This window comes from Pteropus alecto, unplaced genomic scaffold, assembly GCF_000325575.1.
Source record: "Pteropus alecto unplaced genomic scaffold, ASM32557v1 scaffold44, whole genome shotgun sequence".
Lineage (NCBI taxonomy): Eukaryota > Metazoa > Chordata > Mammalia > Chiroptera > Pteropodidae > Pteropus > Pteropus alecto.
Window position 1 is genome coordinate 8,179,610 of NW_006436812.1, and position 19,634 is coordinate 8,199,243.

The following is a 19,634-nucleotide window of genomic DNA, read 5'->3' on the forward strand; positions in this document are numbered from 1 at the left end:
ACTGATCTGGCTGCTGTGTGGAGGATAGATTTGACAGGTACTGAGAATAAGAGTAGTAGCTGGGAGACCCATTGAATTCGTGAGGTAACCTAGATAAGAGATGATGCCAGATTGAACCACAGTGTCAACAGTGGAGATAGAGAGAAGTGGTCACATTCAGGAGATATTTGGGAGAGAGAACTAGCAGGATTGAGTACTGGGTAAGGTGTAGAGTGAGGGGAAGGGAGAATGGTGGTGCCGTTTATTAGATGTGTAAGGAGAGTGTGGGAGATAACCGAGAATCCTGTTTTAGATTATGTTAAGTCTGGGGCACCACATGGTGGCACCCTTTAGTTTGGAAGGTTCATTAATAGTTAAAATGCAAATATTCAGAGGCCTACGGTGGCCAGGCACAGAGAATATGAACATAATAAAGAAAGCCCAGTCCTGGCCCTATGCAAGTCACTCAGTCTCAGACAAGAAATCCGTCTTGGTACCAAGTGCTGTAAGAGAGTATCTGTTAGGATGTATTTAACTGCAAATAACAAACAATTTTGACACAGTCTGGCTTAAACAATAGGACATCATCATCACACACAAGGAGTCCAGCCTTCTAAGATCCTCTTTGCTTTGGCCTCTTCTGGATTTTGGCTGCATCACAGCCCAGGAGCAAAATGGGCACAGTAGTTCTAGGCTTTCCATCCAGACCCAGCCGACATTCAGAGTCAGAAGAAGGTCCCTTTCTTTGGTGTCTCCTTCTTGAGAATGAGGGACCCTTTCTTGGAAGCACCCCCCCCCCATCTCTTACTAATGATTGGCCCCAAAGGAGTCACATTCAACCCTAACCAAACCTCTTGGCAAGGATAATAGGACCACCAGAAGTGGATGAGACCCGTCAGATTTATTCTGGAACAGGGGAAAGGGCCACTGTGAACAAAATCAGGGCCTGTCTGCAGGAAGATGGAAAATGGCTATTAAGCAGGGGACATAACAGAATGAACAGACTGCCAGGGAGAAATGGAAGGCCATTTGATTTCAAGAATATCTTTTTTAAAGAGTTCAAGATTTGGCACAAATACTTTTTTTTAACTGTAGTCATATACAGTTATATGATTGTATATGAAAAAGAAAAATTATTCTCCAAATTCACAGCCTCCTAAAGTCACATTTTCGACTTCCTTTGTTCCCTCCCCCCACCTTCCACCCTCCACTCTTTCGGCTGCTGAGGGGCAACAGGCCGGACCGCAAAGCTCTGTTTGTCCCCGCAGGTTGTGAGCCAGGAGGGCAGGTATTTGAGGGTAAAGAGCTCTGGGACCTGGAGGTCCCACGACCCCATTCTCGCCTTCTCCTCAACCCATTTCCTCTCAGAGCCAGACATCAGTAATACAAATATTACTACTGTATTCCCATTTTACAGATAAGAAAACAAAGGCTCAAAGGAGAGATGGGTCACTCTTGAGTCCCACCCCCGAAAAGGCACCCAGGATCGTCTTCCTCAGCCTGGCCGCTGGGCCTCGTTCTACCTCCAGCTGCGGCACTAAGGCCGCCAGATCTCTCATCTGACCCGCGTAGGGGGTTTGGGGCAAGGACCTTCCTGAGCAGTCTTCACCGCGGCCGCCTCTGCCTCCAGGAGGCCGGGCCCCTCCCTCTGGACCCGGTCTAGTGCCACCGGACTCCCATGTTAAGTGCAAATACAGCCTCCTGCCCTGGGAACCCCAACACTCGGGAGCCTCCGGGACGCTGGTGTAACATGGGATGCTCCACACCTCCCTCTCTCGGCGCCTCCAGAGAGGACTGCGTGGACTCCCTCCTCCCGCGAGGTCCGAGTACGTCATGGAGACCTCCATACCGCCCCGCCCCTGAGACGCCAGCATCTACCTCCCTGGACGTCTTCCGTCCCGCGCCCGGAAGTCGGCGGAGCTGGCCATAAAAACTGGCGGCTAGAGGCGCCCAGACTTGCCCTCCCGGCCTTCACTTCCGCCGGAAGTGTCTTCCAGTTGCCATTGATCGTTCCTTAGTGCACGCGCGGGCACCCGGTACTCGGTACCCGGCCCTCGGGGCGTGAGTCCGACCACGATGGCGGCTACCACCTTGCTGCGCACGACGCCCCTCTTCGGCGGTGAGGGGGAAGGGAGAAGGGTGGCGGGCTGGGGACCCGTGGGGGTCGTCGGGAGTGGCCAGGCTTGGACCCGCGCCCTGACTCCAAACCTCTGCCTCGGCAGGGCTGGGCGCCGGTCCGACCTCACTACTGCAGGGTCTGTTGCGGCCGCCGAAGGCTCCGGCATTGTCTCTCTTGTGCCGCGGCCTGGCGGTGGAGGCTAAGAAGATCTATGTGCGCGACAAGCCCCATGTGAACGTGGGTACCATTGGCCATGTGGACCACGGCAAGACCACACTGACCGCGGCCATCACGAAAAGTAAGCGGGGTTGGAGTGGGGGCATCCGGCAGGGCCCACTCTGCTGGCGGGACCTGGAGCCAGGGGGGCGGGGCCAGCAGAGTGGCTGCGGGAGGTGTTTAGTGCCAGGAGCCCAGAATTCGGGTGGGCGGTAGATTGGAAGATGCAAGAGACAGATTTCCCCTGAACATGAAGAACTTTGTGATGCATAAATTGGGGGGACCCTGAATGGCCACCCTCCAACTATGGGGACAGCCTCATGAGCAGAGGCTTTATCCTAGAGAAGACGCTGGGCGGGATCTTAAGGACTTTTAACATTTCTGTCTCGGTTACCTCTGCTGAGGAGTTGAGGGAGGGGATTATCATCCCAGGGTGTCCCTTGTTTAGGTGGGAAGGACCCAGGGGTGTGGCCTGAACCCTGCTTCAATCTCTGCAACTTTAGCTGAGAGGTGTGTTCTCTTCCCTCCATTAGTTTTAGCTGAGGGAGGTGGGGCCAAGTATAAGAAGTACGAGGAAATTGACAATGCTCCAGAGGAGCGAGCCCGTGGTATCACCATCAATGCAGCCCATGTGGAGTATAGCACTGCCGCCCGCCACTATGCCCACACAGACTGCCCGGGTCACGCAGATTATGTTAAGGTGAGAGCATTGCCGGGGACAGCCAGGAGCTGCCTCCTGTCAGGAAAAATATTAGACTTGTGGGGGAGGAGGTTCAGATGCTGAAGATGTATAGGTTTGAGATCATGGATTTCTGGGCATGGCTCACTTTTCTCTGCCATCTCCTCATGGCAAAGAAAGGTGAGCCTCAGTTCCTAACTGCTGTTCTTGGCTAGATGGATGTGGAGCTAAGGAGGTTGTTCACGTAGGCTGAGTGTTTCCTCTCCTCTCCTTACCCAGAATATGATCACAGGCACTGCCCCTCTTGATGGCTGCATCTTGGTGGTGGCAGCCAATGACGGCCCCATGCCCCAGACCAGAGAGCACTTATTACTGGCCAAACAGGTATGCAGAGCCTGGGTAGGAGTGGTAAGATGAAAAGTGAGTTGGGCCACTCAGGACACCATCTCTCTGTCTACAGATTGGAGTAGAGCATGTGGTGGTATACGTGAACAAGGCAGATGCCGTCCAGGACTCTGAAATGGTGGAGCTAGTGGAGCTGGAAATCCGAGAACTGCTCACTGAATTTGGCTACAAAGGGGAAGAGACTCCAGTCATCATAGGCTCTGCCCTCTGTGCCCTTGAGGTGAAGGCAGGGTCAGGCAGGGGCTGCTGTGGCAAAGGATGGGGCTGGATGGGCATCTAGAGCTCTGCTTTGAGTCTGGGGAGTGGTTCTTCATAAGCAGAATGAAAATTTCAGAGTCCTGTCACCTCCGCCCATAGCAACGTGACCCTGAACTAGGCCTGAAGTCTGTGCAGAAGCTGCTGGATGCTGTGGACACTCACATCCCGGTGCCCACCCGGGATCTGGAGAAGCCTTTCCTGTTGCCTATAGAGTCAGTTTACTCTATTCCTGGTGAGGACTGTGCTCATTGATTTTTCTTTTCCCTAGCAAGAGCCTCACCCAGGGTCTCTGATGTTCTGTCTTGTCCCCTCCCAGGCCGGGGCACAGTCGTGACAGGTACGCTAGAACGTGGAATTTTGAAGAAGGGAGATGAGTGTGAATTCCTGGGACATAACAAGAACATTCGCACTGTGGTGACAGGTATAGGAAGGAAGCTTTGGGACCCAGGAGCTGGCTCCAGGATGACCTCTCTTCTTGCAGATCCCCTGTGCCTTCTTTTTGACCCAGACCATCCTCCCTTGTCTTTTCTCCTCCTTCCTAGGCATCGAGATGTTCCATAAGAGCTTGGAGAGGGCAGAGGCAGGTGATAACCTTGGGGCCCTAGTTCGAGGCTTGAAGCGAGAAGACCTGAGGCGTGGCCTGGTCATGGCCAAGCCAGGTTCCATCCAGCCCCACCAGAAGGTGGAGGCACAGGTGAGGGCTCCAGATGATGGTGGGCTGGCCTGAGCCAAACTGACCCCTAGAGAAGCAGTGCTTCTAGTCACTTGTTCTTTTCCAGGTTTACATCCTCAGCAAAGAGGAAGGTGGCCGCCACAAGCCCTTTGTGTCCCATTTCATGCCTGTCATGTTCTCCCTGACTTGGGACATGGCCTGTCGTGTCATCTTGCCTCCAGGGAAGGTATGGTGGATATAGAGAATGTGAAGGAGCAGAAGGGGCACTCTTCATATAAGCTTTGCCTCACAGGACCAAAGTTATGACAGTATGGGGATTTCCTTAGGTGAAGAGAGGCTGACTGAAGATATAAATGAAACTAGTCATGGAAGGGTCTGGATCAATGGATTTAGGGGGAGCAAGCCCTCATCCAGTATTCCCTAGGCTAAAAACGTAGCTTTACTGGCATTTACCCATAGGAAGACTTCCCAGAAAAGGATTCCTCTTCTCGAGTGTTTCTATACATAGGGCTCAAAGAAGTCCGTGACTAAGAAACCTGCATAACCCAAAATGTCAACATTTTTTCTCCCGAGTGTACCTTAAGAACAGTGTCACTGGTCCTTTTTTGCCTTTGCATATGCTGTTTGCATTTGCCTGACTGCTGGAATGAAGCTGTCCCCAGAATCATCCTGCTTCATTTCCCCATAAACTTGAACCTAGGTAGCCAGCAAACAGTTGGAATGAAGGCGTCCTGAAGGCTATGCATAATTCCTGTCTCTGCCCCCTCCAGGAGCTTGCCATGCCTGGGGAGGACCTGAAGCTTAGCCTTATCTTACGGCAACCAATGATCTTAGAAAAAGGTCAGCGTTTTACCCTGCGAGATGGCAACCGGACCATCGGCACTGGCCTTGTCACTGACACACCAGTCATGACTGAGGAGGACAAGAATCTCAAGTGGAGTTGAGTCTGCACCTCTGCTCAGGCTCTTGAGTTCAGGGCTGCACTGGCCAGTGTTCGCTCCTTCTGGTGCCCCCTTCCCAGGGCATAGACTGTAACCTAGCAGTTGCGCTAGACTGACACTTTCCCTGCCAGAAGAGGCCATGTAGCCTGCCCGGTGAGGTAGGTCAATAAACTGTTCTGTGAATAGTAAGCTAGCCTGGGTCTCCTGTCCTTTGTATAAGTTGGAACGATAAAGGTATATAAAAATGGAGCTGAAGCCTGGGACAGATGGGCTTTGAGATATCCCTGAGCCATTTTAACTGAGTTCTCTCTAGCCTCAGTTCATCTCTGTGGTGTAGGCTGGAAAAGTTCCTTTTTTAAAAAGCTGTCATTACTGCTGTGACAATTTAAGGGAGAAGCCAAAGACTGGCTATCCTCCTGGGAGACAGTGGAAAGGATTTTGTTACCACCTGGAGCCAGCATGGGCTCTGCTCAGGTGCCAAATCCACCTCATTTCTTCCTTGAGTATTTATCTACTAGGCTGTTAATGTCTAGCCACCCTTGTTTAAGCTTTGACACTGGAGACTGTATCTTACCACTAGAACCAGCACCTAAGAGGTACTTGATTAACCACTGTCTTAATTCTAAACAGGCTTGAGAAAGTTGTAGAATGAAGGTTTCTTTTGTTTTTTGAGGTTTAACCCTTTTCACATTTGAAAAGAAGTGCTGCTCGCTGCCAGTGTTAATATGCATAGGAATGCTACATTTTCTAGGATTTAGCATTTTCAGCAATCAAGAATTAAACAGTATTTCATAAATAGAAACACCACTACTAAAAACAGAATGCTATAAATAGAATGTCACATTTCCAAAAACTATCAATACACTAGAGCGATGCAAAAAAAAGCAAGATATTTCATGGCAAACTTTGGGGGTAAGGTTAGGACTGTAATCCATAAGTTATCTAGGGGTAAACGCTACTGCCTCAAGCACTGCCAGCATGTATTCTTAGGGCAAGTGGGAAATGGGTTAAAATCAAGAAAAAGGCTGTTTATCAAATATACAGGGGATAAAATGCTGAGATTTTTTTTAAAACCTAAAATAACCGATGAGGATGCTGACTCCAAACAGAAGTAACATTCAGCAGGGATTAATGGCCACCTTTCAAACGTGGATCCTGACAAATGAGTATATTTAGACAACCTACTGATAAGTAGTCCTAAGAGGGGAGGCCCTCCAACCTGAGAGCAGTTTTGAGAAACTGAGAACTTCATCTATGACTCCAGAGCAGAGGCCCAAGAGAAGGAGGACTTAAGGCAGGTTTGCTTGTTTTACCCTCGGTGTCCAAGGTGAAGCTAGAAAGTCTCAGGGGGACTCCTTACTGGAGGTGAAGTTCCAACTTCAGGATTTCTGCTCTTAGGGGTAAGATAAGTTAAAACCAATCTACAGTCCTTCCATAAAGCATCAAAAGGACTACTCAGTAAACACAGTTATATCACTCACAGTACTAGACATCTGTGTCCCCTCAGCCCAACTGAAAGATTTCCTGTGCCTGCTTTTTCCATCACTGCCCAACCCCAATAGACATCCCTTAAGATAGCTCTAACTTGGGACCTCAAAACAGCCTATTGTAGCAGCCAATCAGCTGCTACAGACAATGCCTTTCTTCACTTATCTCATACCTCCCCTTCCTCAACTCCCGTGTCCACCAGATTTCAGATATTCACACCCTGGAAATTCTTTCCCAGTATCTAATCTTCATCTGTCCTGTCTTGGTCTCAGCCAATTTTCTCTGGCTTTGGTCAGAGCTGAAATGCCCCTGCCTACCACTGAGCACCAGTTCCATCCTCACAATCCCCTAAGGGTGAAATTATCTCCATTTTACAGACAAGATGACCAAGGTCAGGTCAGATAAGAATTCCAAACTACCTCAAAAAAAAAACCTCTGAGGCCTGTTTTTTCTACCTCTTCGCCCCAAGCTTGGTTGGTCTTGCCCTGTCCTTAATCCCGTTTAGCTACTGCTCCTCTAAACCCCAACCCCCTCTTCTTCCACTAGCAGCTTTGCCTTTATAGGTCTCACCTGCACCCAAGACTTCTCACCAGTCAGGCCTGTTTCCAGTGGCCATGTACACTAAAGTGCTTTTCAGTGTAAAGCAGTGAACATAATTCACAAGGCACTTAGAAAGTCACTGGGAGGTTGGGTGACTTGTGCAGTAGTTGTAGCCAAAAGGGCACCATCCTCAGGCTATAGAGCTACAATGCCCGTCTCTGGAAACACATCCTACACATTTAAGACTGACAGCTATCTTACTCTACTCCCCAAAGAGAAAACTACAGGCAGGTTAAGTTAGTTTAAAATTTTATTTTTTTTTTTAAATTTTTTATAATATTTTTATGTAATAAAAAGTAAAAGTCCTTGTCCAACCATCCTTGTGGGGCATCTGTCTCTCACGCAGGTCACTCAAGTTAATGGGGAAGAAAGAACAGGGGGCCCAAGTCTGAGATTATAAATAATAGAAAATAAAAGATCTTCCGTCTCCAGCGGGGGAGAGGTAAGAGGATGGGAGGGCAAGATGGGGTGGGGATGGGCAGGGGCAGAGAAGGAACCTCCCACCCCGCTGGACCCTGGCCCTGCCCACTGAGGCCCCTCCCATTCAAGGTGCTTGGCAGGAATTCCCCAGCCCCAGGGCAGGGGAAAGTGAGGATTGGGGGGCTGGGATGGTCCGAGCTGCTGGGGGAAGAGACATAGATCACTCTTCCCTCCACTCATGGAGGTCTCAGGTCGCGGCCAGGACAATCTTCAGTTCCCCGGGGGGTGGAAGGGGAGCTGCTGGGAGGGATGAGATTGAACTGGTTGGAGGGGAAAGAGAAGAGAGCAGGAGCATTAGAACCCAAGCAGCTGTCCCTTCATCCAATGCCGTCCAGTGTGGGGTGTGGGGGGGAGTGTTTGGGTGGGAGCGGCCTCCTCAAGGTGTCTCATGGGGCTGTCAGAAGCACAGATCAAACGCTGTTTCCCAGTGAGCCAGAGCCCTTACTCGTGTGCCCAGCTCAGCCCCCCACACCCCAGCCTGGCCCTGTCTGCTGCGCTGACCTTACCTCGGCTAAGTCAGGAGACAGTCGGGGTCACTGAGAGCTGGGGAGGCAGTGGGGAGGGGGGCTGCTGGATCACAACTGAGCGAGGACGGAGGGAAGCAAAGGACAGAGCCAGGAGCAAGCCCCTGGCGGCGGCGACTGTGGCTTCTGCCCACCCTACATACTTCACAGACAGGTGCAGGTCGGCGGGCGCCCTGTGGGACAGCCCTGCCTCCAAGACCCCTCACTCCCCACCCAGAACCCGTGCATCCTGCCCCACCTGCAGCCCATCAGCTCTTCCATGCCAAATTCCCCCAGCTAACGAGAACTCACGAATCCTGTCATCGGCTCCTCCTGGAAATCCAGGCGCCTGGCCAGGCTGCTCACCTTGGGGGTGTCCGATGTAGGGGTAGGGTGAGGGTGTGGAAGCTGAGAGTGCAGGCACCCCACTCTGGGGCACTGCGCCTTGGGGGGGGCCCCCATGGCTCTGGGGTGGGTGCAGCAGCATCACCTGGGGCGGGTGGGGAGCCCCAGGGTGAGGGGGCGGGGCTGCTGTGATTCCAGTTTGGACATGGGCCTGCAGAAAAAAGAAAGTAGCTAGGAGCACCAAAGGACCTTGACACAGGCTGAGAGTCCTTAATGTTGGGAGCACTAAGTAAAGGTGGCACCACAGACTCAGGAATGGGATAGTCCCATGGTTAAGGTCCTCACAGCAGAACAGACCCAGAGGAAGTGGGTCCCTCTGGGCTCTTACCTGGGTAACATGGGCCATGTTGGTGAAGCCGTGGGGCAGCTGCTGGTGGGCATGGATGGCATACACAGCAGCTGGCTGGGGAAAGCTGCTCTGAGGGGACTGGGCAGAAGGTCCCGGTGGCAGAGAAGGCGGCGTGCCTGTCAGGGCCCCTGGGTGGTACAGATTCTGCTGTGGCTGTCCACTGCCCAGGTGTGGGGCCTGCCCTGCCTGGTGCTGTCAGGGGGAGGGGAAGGGTGAGTGCCACCCACTCTTCTGGTACCCAGGCCTTTCATCTGTTGACCTCTTGACCACCCCACTGGGGAATTACCCCTAGCTCTATCCCTCACTTCCAACCACCCGTTCCTGCCCCAGTCACTCAGATCCCCCATGGCAGGCACCTGGACAGGACTGGGGGCTGCATGCTGGGACTGTGGCTGGCTCCCAGTAGGCGTGGTGGCCGGCTGCGGCTGGTGGGCATGGAGTTGCGTGGCATGGTGTGGATAGGACTGGTGAACAGTGGCTACAGCAGGAAAGAGGGAAAGAATAAGTGCTGAGCACACTGGAGGAGCTGAGGAGCACAGCCTGGAGTGGAGGGGGATGGTATAGCAGAACTCACCATAAAGGGCTTGGGGGGTGGGCTGCTCTGCAGAAGGGTACTGAGGGGTGGAGGATGACACAATGGCCTGAGGATGGCTCCCTGACGTCAGCATGCGTGGGTTGCTTTGAAGCATGGGGGCAAACACCGGCTGGAGTGGCAAGGAGAGAAATGGTTGGCACAGCAAAGGATTTGGAAGGCATAACCTGTGCACAGCACTACTCTGGCTTTGTCACAACTACCTTGTTTAACAATCACAATCACCCAACTATGTAGATGCTACTTTATCGACACTTTATAGAAAAAAACTAAGGCTTGGGTGTTCAAGTGCCTTGCCACGGGTCCTACTGGAGCCAGGACTAAAGCTCAAATCTGACACCACCATTCAGAACACTGCCTGCCTCTCTCACCCAGCTCCTCTGAGTCTAGGTGAAGAAGACAGGATCTCTAGCAGGGCTCCTGCATCCCCATGTCCCTCCTGTGCCTCAAGTCACCTGTGAGGGATAGTGGGCCATGGGCTGCATCATGGTGGGCTGGCCTGGGAACTGCTGTGGGTTGTAGGGGATGTAGGAAGAATAAGGTGTGGCAGCCACCAGAGGTGGGCCAGCAGCGGCGGCGGCCTGCATCATTGGAGGGGCTGAGGCTGGCTGGTGTTGGTCCGAGCGCTGGGGGGGCAGGGAGCCTGGGGGTGGGGGGAAAATAGTGCAGAGCTCAAGCGCCATCTGCCAGGAGGTATTAGGCAGCCCCACTGACTGCCTCTCCAGACCCTGCTCACCTTTTGCTCCCCGGTACTTGCCCTGCTGTCCAGGCACTGAGTTGGATACAGGATATGGATACATCTGAGGTGCCTAGAAACAAGGAGACGAGGCTGAACGACTTATTTACAAATGCCCAGAACACGTGCGACCTGGTCCCTCAGCTAGCCCAACCAAACCTCCTACTTAACCTGGGCCCACTCGGTTTCTTACCTGAACAGCTGGTCCCATGTGGATCTGAGGTATGTAGGAAATGTATTGAGGGCTATACAGCCCACTTTGGCCTGCTGTCAGCACCGGGATGGAGGGAGTTGAATGAGTACGGGGCCCCGGAGAAGTTGGAGTACTGGTGGATTTATTCTGTAAGAGATGAGAGACAACATATGTAAAATATCTCACAATTTTTCTATCTGCTTTCACTCCCCAGCCTCCACCTATATAGCAACAGCATTCGTGGAGTGCTGTGTGCTAAACACATGCTACACTTTATCTTGGTTAAGCCTCACATCAAACCTTATGACATGGGGGCACTCTAAAATTATAGATGAGGAAACAGAGAAATTACGTGGCTAGTCCAAGAACACAAAGCTTACAAGTGCAGGGATTTAAGCCAAAATTGGTGGGCCTAACTGAAGCCATGCTCATAACTACCATGTTGAGATACTCCCTGAGCCAAATGCTAAGTCCCAGAGAGAAACCTATAAATACTTGTCAGAAACATCACATTCCTCGCCACTCAGTCCTGAAACTTGTTTTCACCAAACCAGCCCAACTGCTGCTATCTCTATACTTTCACAATGTCTCCTCTCTCACTGCCTGACAGTCAAATGCTCCCCTCCCTCTTCAGTGTTGTTACCCTACTCCCAAATCTCTTTTGTGGAAACCAAAGTCCATATTCTCCTATCCCATCTCACCACAGACAGCAGAGGCTTTGTGGGATTGAACTCCTTGGCATTGGGGTTCAATGTTGACTTCTTCACTTGTCTGTAAGAGAAAAATAAAGTAAATCCTCATGGCTCGCTCCTCATTCTCCAACACCCACCCAGCTCCCCACTCCACTCACTCAGCAACAGGGCCCTCATCCTTGTCATCTCCCTTGATGAAGCCCACTGGGGGGCTGCCGGTTTGGCTTGGGCAAGGTGGTGGGGGCTGATCTGGCCCTTCAGTGCCTCCTGCTGGTGGCAGGGGCGGTTTGTCCTCCTTATCCAATATGGACTCTGTCTTGGAGGAGACTGGGGACCCCATGGACTCTGAAGTCAATAGACCATCAACTTCTTTCTCCTTCCCTTTGGCCTCTTCCTTTAAGATCCGAGGAGAAAAAGGATCCAGGCTGGTTTCAGGAGAGCTACTGGGCTGAAGCTGAAAGGAAAGAACCACACATACAGCACTGTCTAGTCCAGACCCCAGGCCCTGCTTCATTCTTTCACCCTTGCTCTCATCACTTCTAATTCACCTAATCCTATGCCTCTTCCATAAGCGCCCCCACCTCCTTCAACTTCAGTTATTAACATCCTAGCTCATTCCCACCCTTCTCACCTTAAACTGTGCTCCAAACTTTCTCAGTTCTTCCAGTTGAAAGCGTTTCTGTTCATTCTGAAGGCCAGAGACTATTAGAAACAGTAAAAGAGAAAATATACAATTCTTTTCTCAAAGTAGCTACACAGTGCCAGTAGCTACACATAACAAAACAACCAAAAACAAAAGAGGAGCTCCTGAGAATCTTATCAGAGAAATTAGGATCAAAGAACTAATAGACATTGTTTCTAAATTCCAACAACTTTCCTAACTGAAATGCTCTCCTGATCAAAGGAGTATTAGATGTCAGCAGATAAAAACAATCCTCACCTTTCCCAGATATCCGAGACAGCTCCTGGGACTCCAGAGTTCTCCCAGGTTCCTTGGCCGAAAGTTCTTTTACTGAGCAAGAAGAGACAGATGCCTGAAGGTCCTTTTGTCCAGAACCACACTTCACATTGTCCACAGCCCTCAACCATCTGGCTCTTACCATCTGTGGGAGCCAGTGAGATCTTTGGAGAAGCTGGAGAAACGGAGCCTACTCCAGGGTCCACAATTGATGATGTCACAGGGATGGAAGCTGAAGAGGTCGGTACTGCTGAGCCAATGGGAGACTCAAGACAAGAAGCTGAGACTGGGGCAGGGGCAGCCGACTTGGGGGAGCGTGGGGGATACATCCGGCCCACTGAAAGAAAAGGGAAAGCTGTAGAATGGTTACTGCTGGTCACTAAGCAATGGGTACAGAGGACTTACTAGAAACACCAAGAAAAGTTTATCTACTCTTTTATATACCACAAACCTAAATGCCTAGAAGGGCAAGACAGGTAACATAAGCAGGTAAAATGGCCTCATGGGCACCATGAAAGATTTAAAGAGATAGTCATGACTCAGTTCCAGCCAACTGGAGCTATACAGCAAGACAGGTCAGTGCTGGCAGAACTTCCTGTATTTCAAAAGAAATTGGAAATTTTCTATGATTTCTCTTGTTTTAAATGCTGGCAACTAACTTAAACAAAAGACATCTGCCACCAGGCACACCTATAGATTGCTATGCTGGGGTTTCTGCACAAAGGAAACTAAAAAATTCTTTTCTAAAAAGCATAAATCCAAACCCCCAAAACACCTTTGAGAGTACTCCAAACACTGACATTTATATCCTTCCACAAATTTCTATCCATTCATTTAACACTGCTGAAATTTTACCTGCAGAAGGGGGTGGAACAGAAGCTTCTCCAGAAGGCCTACCGCTGGGTGAAGATAGAGTCTTAGCACCTCTCAGAGGTCGCTGTGCCTTAGGAGACATGCGGGAAGGGCCTATTTTTTTTTTTTAAAGACAGGAGAAAAAAGAGGGAGAGTATTTATTATTACATTACCACCAACGCGTTATCCTTCCAACCCATCTAAGTCCTTTCAATTACCCTTCCCACCTCCTTACTGTCCCCGCTTCCCGATCCCCACATCTGCTTCATAACTCACCTCCATTAATACCACGTGTTTCAGAACCTGGGCCAGGGCTGCTATTATCAAGATGATGAGGGCCACGAGGTGGCAAAGAGCTAAGGCCAGGCCGGCCGCCCCGGGAACTGCTGCATCGAACTCCTCCCCGGGGACCTTCCCGAACTCGTTGAGGTAGAGGGATATGCTTTCCCTCCCTGGGAAAGGAAGTTCAAATAAGGTCAAGTAGCCACAAAACCCACACATTTTGGAAATATGAAGCCCTTCTTTCTCAAGTCCACCTCTCACTCCAACACACACATGCACAAGTACGCATACACGAAATGCCTGGCTCGAGCTTTCTGCACTATCCCACCTGAAGATTTGTCCTGGTTAAATGTTCTGTGGCTACAGGCTTATGACCTTGTGTGTCAACCCTGACCTGACCAACCTGGCCAATGCCCCACAATTCCACCACTCCTGACCTACGAAAAAAGAAGTATCACAACACTGTAGTTCAAGGTGTTTACAAGATACAGATTATCATGCAGAGTTTGATTTTTCACAAAGAATAAAACATAGATATGGATGGATGTACAGACACACACACACACACACACACACAATACATACCAAAACTCTGAAAAAAATTTTTTTCCCGTAAATCCATAATCTTTAGCCTCATTACCACGGGCAGATCACTTAACCACTCTAGTTTTCTAGACTGAAATTTGGAATAACTATTTCTTAATCTACATCTCATATGGCTGTGAAGCTAAAACAAGACTGTACAAAGCTCTCGGTCCAAGCCCTGGCCCATACGATGAGCCCCAAACAGGCCAGGCTGCCCTCGACAATACCTAGACGCCAAGCTGGGACTCTCTCGTCCTGACCCCTGCCGCTGGACTGCACTGTGCTTCTCCTCTTCAGTGCGCCCATCATCGTTCTCCATAGCGATCCGCAGGCGGTACTGGGGGCTCGATTCAATCTCCCGAGCCAACTGGGCTGCACGCAGCTCCCGCTGACGAAACTCTTCCGAGTTGTCCTTCTCTAAGGGGACCCTGAGAGGACCACCACACAGACCACCACCATCCCAGTGCCAGGGTACAAAAGGGGAAAAAGGAAAAACATTTCTGTTAGTCCTGTCACAAGCTCAGGTATGTAAGTAGTTAACCCCTTTAGCAACTCAGCATATTTAATGGTCCTCTCTGAATCTGAGGAACACTTACGCACATATTCAAGTATGTTTTAATTTCTAGAGGACAAATGGACAAGAAAGCAGTTAATTCCACCCATGAGGTGGCCTGGATCAAGGATAAAACCTTTGAGGGAGCACAACAGGAGTGGGGAGAGGGCAATCTGGACACCAGGAAAAGCATGAACAAAAGCTATGTTCCACCTAGAGACCTGCTCTTCTGTTAGTGACCCCACACCTCAAACTGCACCACCAAGATACTCACGTGTAAGAAGAGAGACTGCTATCATAGGTGGTCTTTACACCGTAATTCTCTTCATTGAACTTGAACATTTCGTTGGGATCCCATCCATTAGACTAGGAAGGGAGTAGGGAGAATGTTTTAAAACCCAGCAAAGATGAGACAACATGAGCGGATCTAGAGCATATTATGTTAAGTGAAACAAGTCAGAGAAAGGAAAGTACCACACAATCTCACTTATATATGGAACCTAAAGAATAAAATGAGCAAACAAAATAGAAACAGACTCACAGATACAGAGAACAAACTGGTGGTTGCTAAATGGGAGCGGGGTTGGGAGGTTGGATGAAAAGGTGAAGGGATTAAGAAGTACAAATTGGTAGTTACAAAATAGTCACAGACATGTAAAATATAACAGAAGGAACACAGTCACTATTACTTAGTAACTATATATATAAAATGCCAGGTGGTTACTAGATAAACTGTGTGTGTGGGGGGGATCCCTTCGTAAATTTTATGTCTAACCACTACTCTGTACACTTGAAACTAATATAATACTAAATGTCAACTGTAATTGAAATTTTTTTTTAATATTGCCAAAAAAAAATAAAAATAAAAATAAAAAATCCTAGCAAGGAAAACAATGACCTGTCATTCTCCATCAGGCTGATAAATTTAAAAATCTAACCAAACCAAGAGTGAAAAAAACATGGCTGGTGGGAATATCAACTAGAACTACCAAATGTGGCACAAATTGGCAATAACTAGGAAAACTGAAGCCTTGAGACCTAACAAATCCATTTTCAGAGTAATTTCGGTATACATGCATGGGAGTACATGTTCTAAAAATTCAGTAAGTCACTATTTTTAATAACAAAATAATGGCAACAGAACACCAATCAGTAAAGAAAGGGATAAATACGATTTGGTAGATATACGTATATAGGCATGTATACAAACAGAACAGTAGACAACAGTTAAAAAGCAACGAACTAGAACTATGTATTAGCATAAAACATTCAAAAACAGACAGGAAGAGTAAATTCTTGTGTAAATTAAATAGCTAAATAGCAATGCATTTACTCATGAGAAATTTTAAATGATCAAAGTACAGTAGTTTTTCAGAAGAGAAATGGGCTTACATGGTACTTACTCTTGTCTATACTTTTTCTTAAAAGATGAAGCAAATGTTAAAAGTAGTTAATCACACATGGTAGGAAAACAGATATTTTTGTTTTGTTCTTTTCTGTACCTTTCATTTGAAATCTGACTGCCATGAGCAAGCAATAGTAAAAGATGTTCCTCCTCCCTCCCTAGCAGCAACTCGTTTCCAGGAATGATGTCAGTGTCTATACCCCACACACTGGCAGCAGGGCTGCCCAGCTCGCAGGGTCAGGGAAGGAAACTGTACCATGTCAGACTCGAGGTCATAGTCATCGCTGTTGCTGTCACCCCCTTCCCAGCGCTGAAGAACCTTCTCTTTGTGCTCTCCATTCACCTTCGAGTTCATGGCAATGGCTGAATCAGTGAACTTATCTGTGGGGGCAGAGTTGAAGATCAGGAGTTAGGTGTCAGTTCCTTCTTTCTTTACAACCCCCTCCTCCCCAAATAGTTCAGAAGCAGAGAAAAGCGTGTGTGTCTCAGGGCTTGTAAGTGGGGGTGGTGGGCAGGCGCCAACATAAAAAGCCTCATCTTAATAGTTCAGCAAGAAGCCGAAAACAAAGAAAATATGAAGAACCAAAACATACACCAAATTCATCCTACTTTATCTTAAACATCAAGACACATTCTCAAGAAAAATCCAGCAGTCTTCTTCAGAAAAAAAATGGTAAAGAGGGTGGTGATATGTGGGAGTTAAAATCAAGTTATCCTGTAACTGCTCTATGCCCTCCACTCACAGAAAGTGGCTCTGACATAACAGCCTGCCATAGTACCTTTAGTAGCATAATTGAAGTCAACATTTCGGAAGTGGACAAGCATGACATCACTTGGCTTAAACACCATGGTGTCCACAATGTCTTCCCGTCGAGGGCCACCTGCTGGCTCAGATGCTTTCCGGTGCACAGCATCTACTGCTAGTTCAAACTAAAAAAGACCCATTTTCCAACACCCAAAGGTCAGTAATAAAGAAACATGAAAGCAAAAATATGACTATTTTTCTCTTACCCTTTCTAAACTTTTCCCAACACGTGTGATGTCTTCTCAACATCAGCCACAGGACTTGGCGAAAGTCCCAAACTTAAAAATTTATATTTTAAAATTAAGCATTTTAACAGTGAAAGCATCCAGCCCTCAAATTTCACACCCATGTCTTTCAAAGCTTGCAGCACTATTTTCAGCACAGAAATAACTAATGGCCAAAACACTAACCAACACCACTCAATCCACATCTTCAATGAGACTATTTCATCATCCTCCTTCCATGCAACTCTAAAAACAAGCTAATTTGAGTACACTGACCTTTGAGCTCAGAGTCTTGAAGATACCTTCATAGGTGGTACCATTCTTCACCTTTACATCACAAGTGGAGCCCTGGGAGAGTGGGAAAAATAAGAAGTGTCTCCAGCAAAGAGATGCAATACATTCCTCAAACAACCCAGTGGTTAGGTACCCACTTACCACAACAGCTGTAAGAAAGTGCAGCATTCTGGAATTGTTGTAGACACCCTCAAACACCTGTCAGTAACACAGTAGAGAGAAACAGGAATAGCCAGTCAACACCACACTTTCCTTCTAAAAGCCCACACTCCATATAAACCCGCCTATATGTGCTGGGCCCCCTGGTCTTCTGAACCCACCTGACAATTTCTGCACCTCAACATACGTGTCTTTTACACCTCTACCTTGGGGAGGAAAAGGCACTCACCGGTGACTGTGGGGGTCCCTTTCCTGTGCTTTGTCCCCTGTAAGGAAACAACAAGTTAAATTTGTTCAATCCCTCTTACACAATTAATTACAAAGGACTTTGTATCCCAAAACCATACCATGTGAAGATGCTGATTTAGGCTACGATTAATTAACAAGATTTTCAAACTCTCATCCCATAAAGGAATAAGCATTACAAATGTTAGTAAAACAAACCTCAACAACTGTTGTCAACTGCTTTAACAGCATATTCGACACAACCATCTCACTTTCTCCAAGAGGCCAGGGCTGCATGCTTCCAACAAACCAATGATAAAGTATTCAATAACCAATAACCCACCTCAAATATAAAGGTGAAAACAGAGAGTGCAGATTCGGAAGTACCTAGCTCAAGCACATTACCTCCGAAATAGGAAAGACAATCATTTTCAGCAACTTTACCCCTCAAGCACTGGGAGGAGGGTACTCCCTTTATAGCCCACCCCCTCGACCTCTTTACTCATTCAGCCCGTTACCCACTCTGGGAGGGGGTCATCAATGGCCTGGTAACCCTGCTCCTCGCTGGCTGATGTAACCGGCGGTCGAGGAGGGTGATGAGAGGGCCGTTGGCGGGGCTGGGGGACAGCGCAGCCGCAAGAGCCATCCACAGGGAGGCCTCGCCCGCTCTGCGCCTGCGCACTAAAGCCCACGGGCCTCTTCAAAAACCCTCCTCCCGCTATCAGAACCCTCTGCGCCTGCGTGTATCGCCACGCTCAATTCCATTAACCCATACTCAGAAGAACCCGAGTGGGGTGTCCACCACTCAGCCACGAACTCCCTCCATGCACACTCCTGGCCACTGCCCCATGTTACCCCAGGCTCGCGAACGCCTGGGTCATAAGACAAGAGCATCCACGCACACGTACGTAATGAGCGCGCGCACGCGTTGGAGGTTCCCGGCCCGCAGTCCTCCCAGTTGCCTCTCTTTCCGTCCCCCCGCCCACCCCGCTCCCCTCCTACTGGCCAGACCAGGAAAGGGGAGGTGGCCACCCGCTCCCAAGTCCCTCCCTCCCCATTGGCCAAACTGTGGGCCGCGCGCCCCCCTCCATTGGCTATGGCCGGGGACCCCTTCCCACAGCTGACTCCCCATTGGCTGAAAACCGGGACCGCGAGACCCTCCTTGGTAATGGAGCCGGGGACCCCGATCATCTCTTCACCCCCCCAACTCTTCGTTCCGACGGTGTTGGCGGGATGCGCCCTGCCTGCCCTTAAGGCCCAGCCGCGAGCCCTGACTAGGCTCTGAGAGTGGAGCAGGGTCCCTAAATGTCTCAGTGGCTGCCGGGGAACCCTTTTCTTCCGACCTGTTAGGATTTGAGGGGGCCCACCCCCCAGCCCCACGGAGGGTTCCCCAATCCCCCTGGCGCCCCTCAAAAGCGGCCAGGCTAGGAGCCCGTCACGCGCGGCTGTAATCAGGTTTCAGCTACCGGGCCGGAACCGAGTCGCCACCGCCCCGCAGCCGGGGCTCCCGCGCCCAGAAACCCACCCCTTCTCACCTGGCGCTGCCGATGGTCGCTGGCCCTGGCCTCTCTTGATGTTGCTGCTGCGGCGGCGGCTGCGGTGCCAAGATGCCCTCGGGTCCCCGACGGAGTCCGCTCCCGGCAGCGGCTGCAGGCCCCAGGCAGGGGGAAGCGGCCGCAGGAGGCCCTGGGGGAGCCGAGGCAGAGGCTAGGGGCGCCGGGAGGCCGCCGTTGGGAGGGCTGGTGCCCCCGGCAGGCCGGCGGGCCACGGCCTGTTGCGTGGGGGGCGGCTGCTGGGGCTGGGAAGTCTGTTGTGGCGGCTGAGGCTTCAACATGATGGCAGCGTCCGGAAGGGGAATTAGGGGGAAGGGAGGGAGAGAGGAGGCCGGGGCTAGGCCCCTGCCGGAGAGCGCGGGAAGCAAGGGGAATTGGGAAGCTGGGGACCCGCCGTTGGCGGGCGGGGGGGAGCCCCGCGGCGTCGGGGT

General features: G+C 50.1%; 2 protein-coding genes across 23 annotated transcripts; one reads left to right on the forward strand and one right to left on the reverse strand.

The window, feature by feature from the left end:
- Positions 1 to 1,916: 1,916 nt before the first annotated feature.
- On the forward strand, positions 1,917 to 5,463 carry TUFM (Tu translation elongation factor, mitochondrial). Its single transcript, XM_006914063.3, has 10 exons — positions 1,917 to 2,098; positions 2,202 to 2,396; positions 2,848 to 3,014; positions 3,273 to 3,377; positions 3,454 to 3,618; positions 3,756 to 3,888; positions 3,973 to 4,077; positions 4,199 to 4,350; positions 4,436 to 4,555; positions 5,100 to 5,463. The coding sequence occupies exons 1-10, from the start codon at positions 2,056 to 2,058 to the stop codon at positions 5,271 to 5,273; spliced, it is 1,359 nt and encodes a 452-aa protein (XP_006914125.1). The 5' UTR covers positions 1,917 to 2,055; the 3' UTR covers positions 5,274 to 5,463.
- Positions 5,464 to 7,590: 2,127 nt separating this feature from the next.
- On the reverse strand, positions 7,591 to 19,628 carry ATXN2L (ataxin 2 like). Of its 22 annotated transcripts, none has more exons than XM_015591090.2 (24): positions 19,186 to 19,628; positions 17,655 to 17,691; positions 17,408 to 17,464; positions 17,249 to 17,320; positions 16,723 to 16,873; positions 16,200 to 16,324; positions 14,813 to 14,904; positions 14,213 to 14,413; positions 13,395 to 13,570; positions 13,122 to 13,232; positions 12,409 to 12,621; positions 12,249 to 12,320; positions 11,940 to 12,010; positions 11,467 to 11,762; positions 11,318 to 11,387; positions 10,617 to 10,763; positions 10,424 to 10,496; positions 10,143 to 10,330; positions 9,670 to 9,799; positions 9,452 to 9,573; positions 9,075 to 9,287; positions 8,708 to 8,897; positions 8,345 to 8,381; positions 7,591 to 8,075 (listed from the first exon to the last, which is right to left on the reverse strand). In XM_015591090.2, the coding sequence occupies exons 1-23, from the start codon at positions 19,482 to 19,484 to the stop codon at positions 8,350 to 8,352; spliced, it is 3,138 nt and encodes a 1,045-aa protein (XP_015446576.1). In that variant the 5' UTR covers positions 19,485 to 19,628; the 3' UTR covers positions 7,591 to 8,075; positions 8,345 to 8,349. The 22 variants fall into 22 exon arrangements, with proteins under 22 accessions (XP_015446576.1, XP_015446575.1, XP_024904051.1 ...); XM_015591089.2 differs by having other exon boundaries at positions 7,591 to 8,098; XM_025048283.1 differs by having other exon boundaries at positions 8,654 to 8,897.
- Between the last annotated feature and the right edge of the window lie 6 nt (positions 19,629 to 19,634).

What these genes read in the sequence shown, in the direction of transcription:
- TUFM (XM_006914063.3), top strand. Translation starts at nt 2,056, where the DNA reads ATGGCGGCTACCACCTTGCTGCGCACGACGCCCCTCTTCGGCG. An exon ending in GTCAGTTTACTCTATTCCTG is followed by an intron (nt 3,889 to 3,972) that starts GTGAGGACTGTG and finishes GTCCCCTCCCAG; the next exon opens with GCCGGGGCACAGTCGTGACA. An exon ending in ACCAGAAGGTGGAGGCACAG is followed by an intron (nt 4,351 to 4,435) that starts GTGAGGGCTCCA and finishes GTTCTTTTCCAG; the next exon opens with GTTTACATCCTCAGCAAAGA.
- ATXN2L (XM_015591082.2), bottom strand. Translation starts at nt 19,484, where the DNA reads ATGTTGAAGCCTCAGCCGCCACAACAGACTTCCCAGCCCCAGCAGCCG. An exon ending in TGTTCCACCCCCTTCTGCAG is followed by an intron (nt 12,622 to 13,121) that starts GTAAAATTTCAG and finishes ACCATTCTACAG; the next exon opens with CTTTCCCTTTTCTTTCAGTG. An exon ending in ACATGGCCCATGTTACCCAG is followed by an intron (nt 8,898 to 9,074) that starts GTAAGAGCCCAG and finishes TTTTTTCTGCAG; the next exon opens with GCCCATGTCCAAACTGGAAT.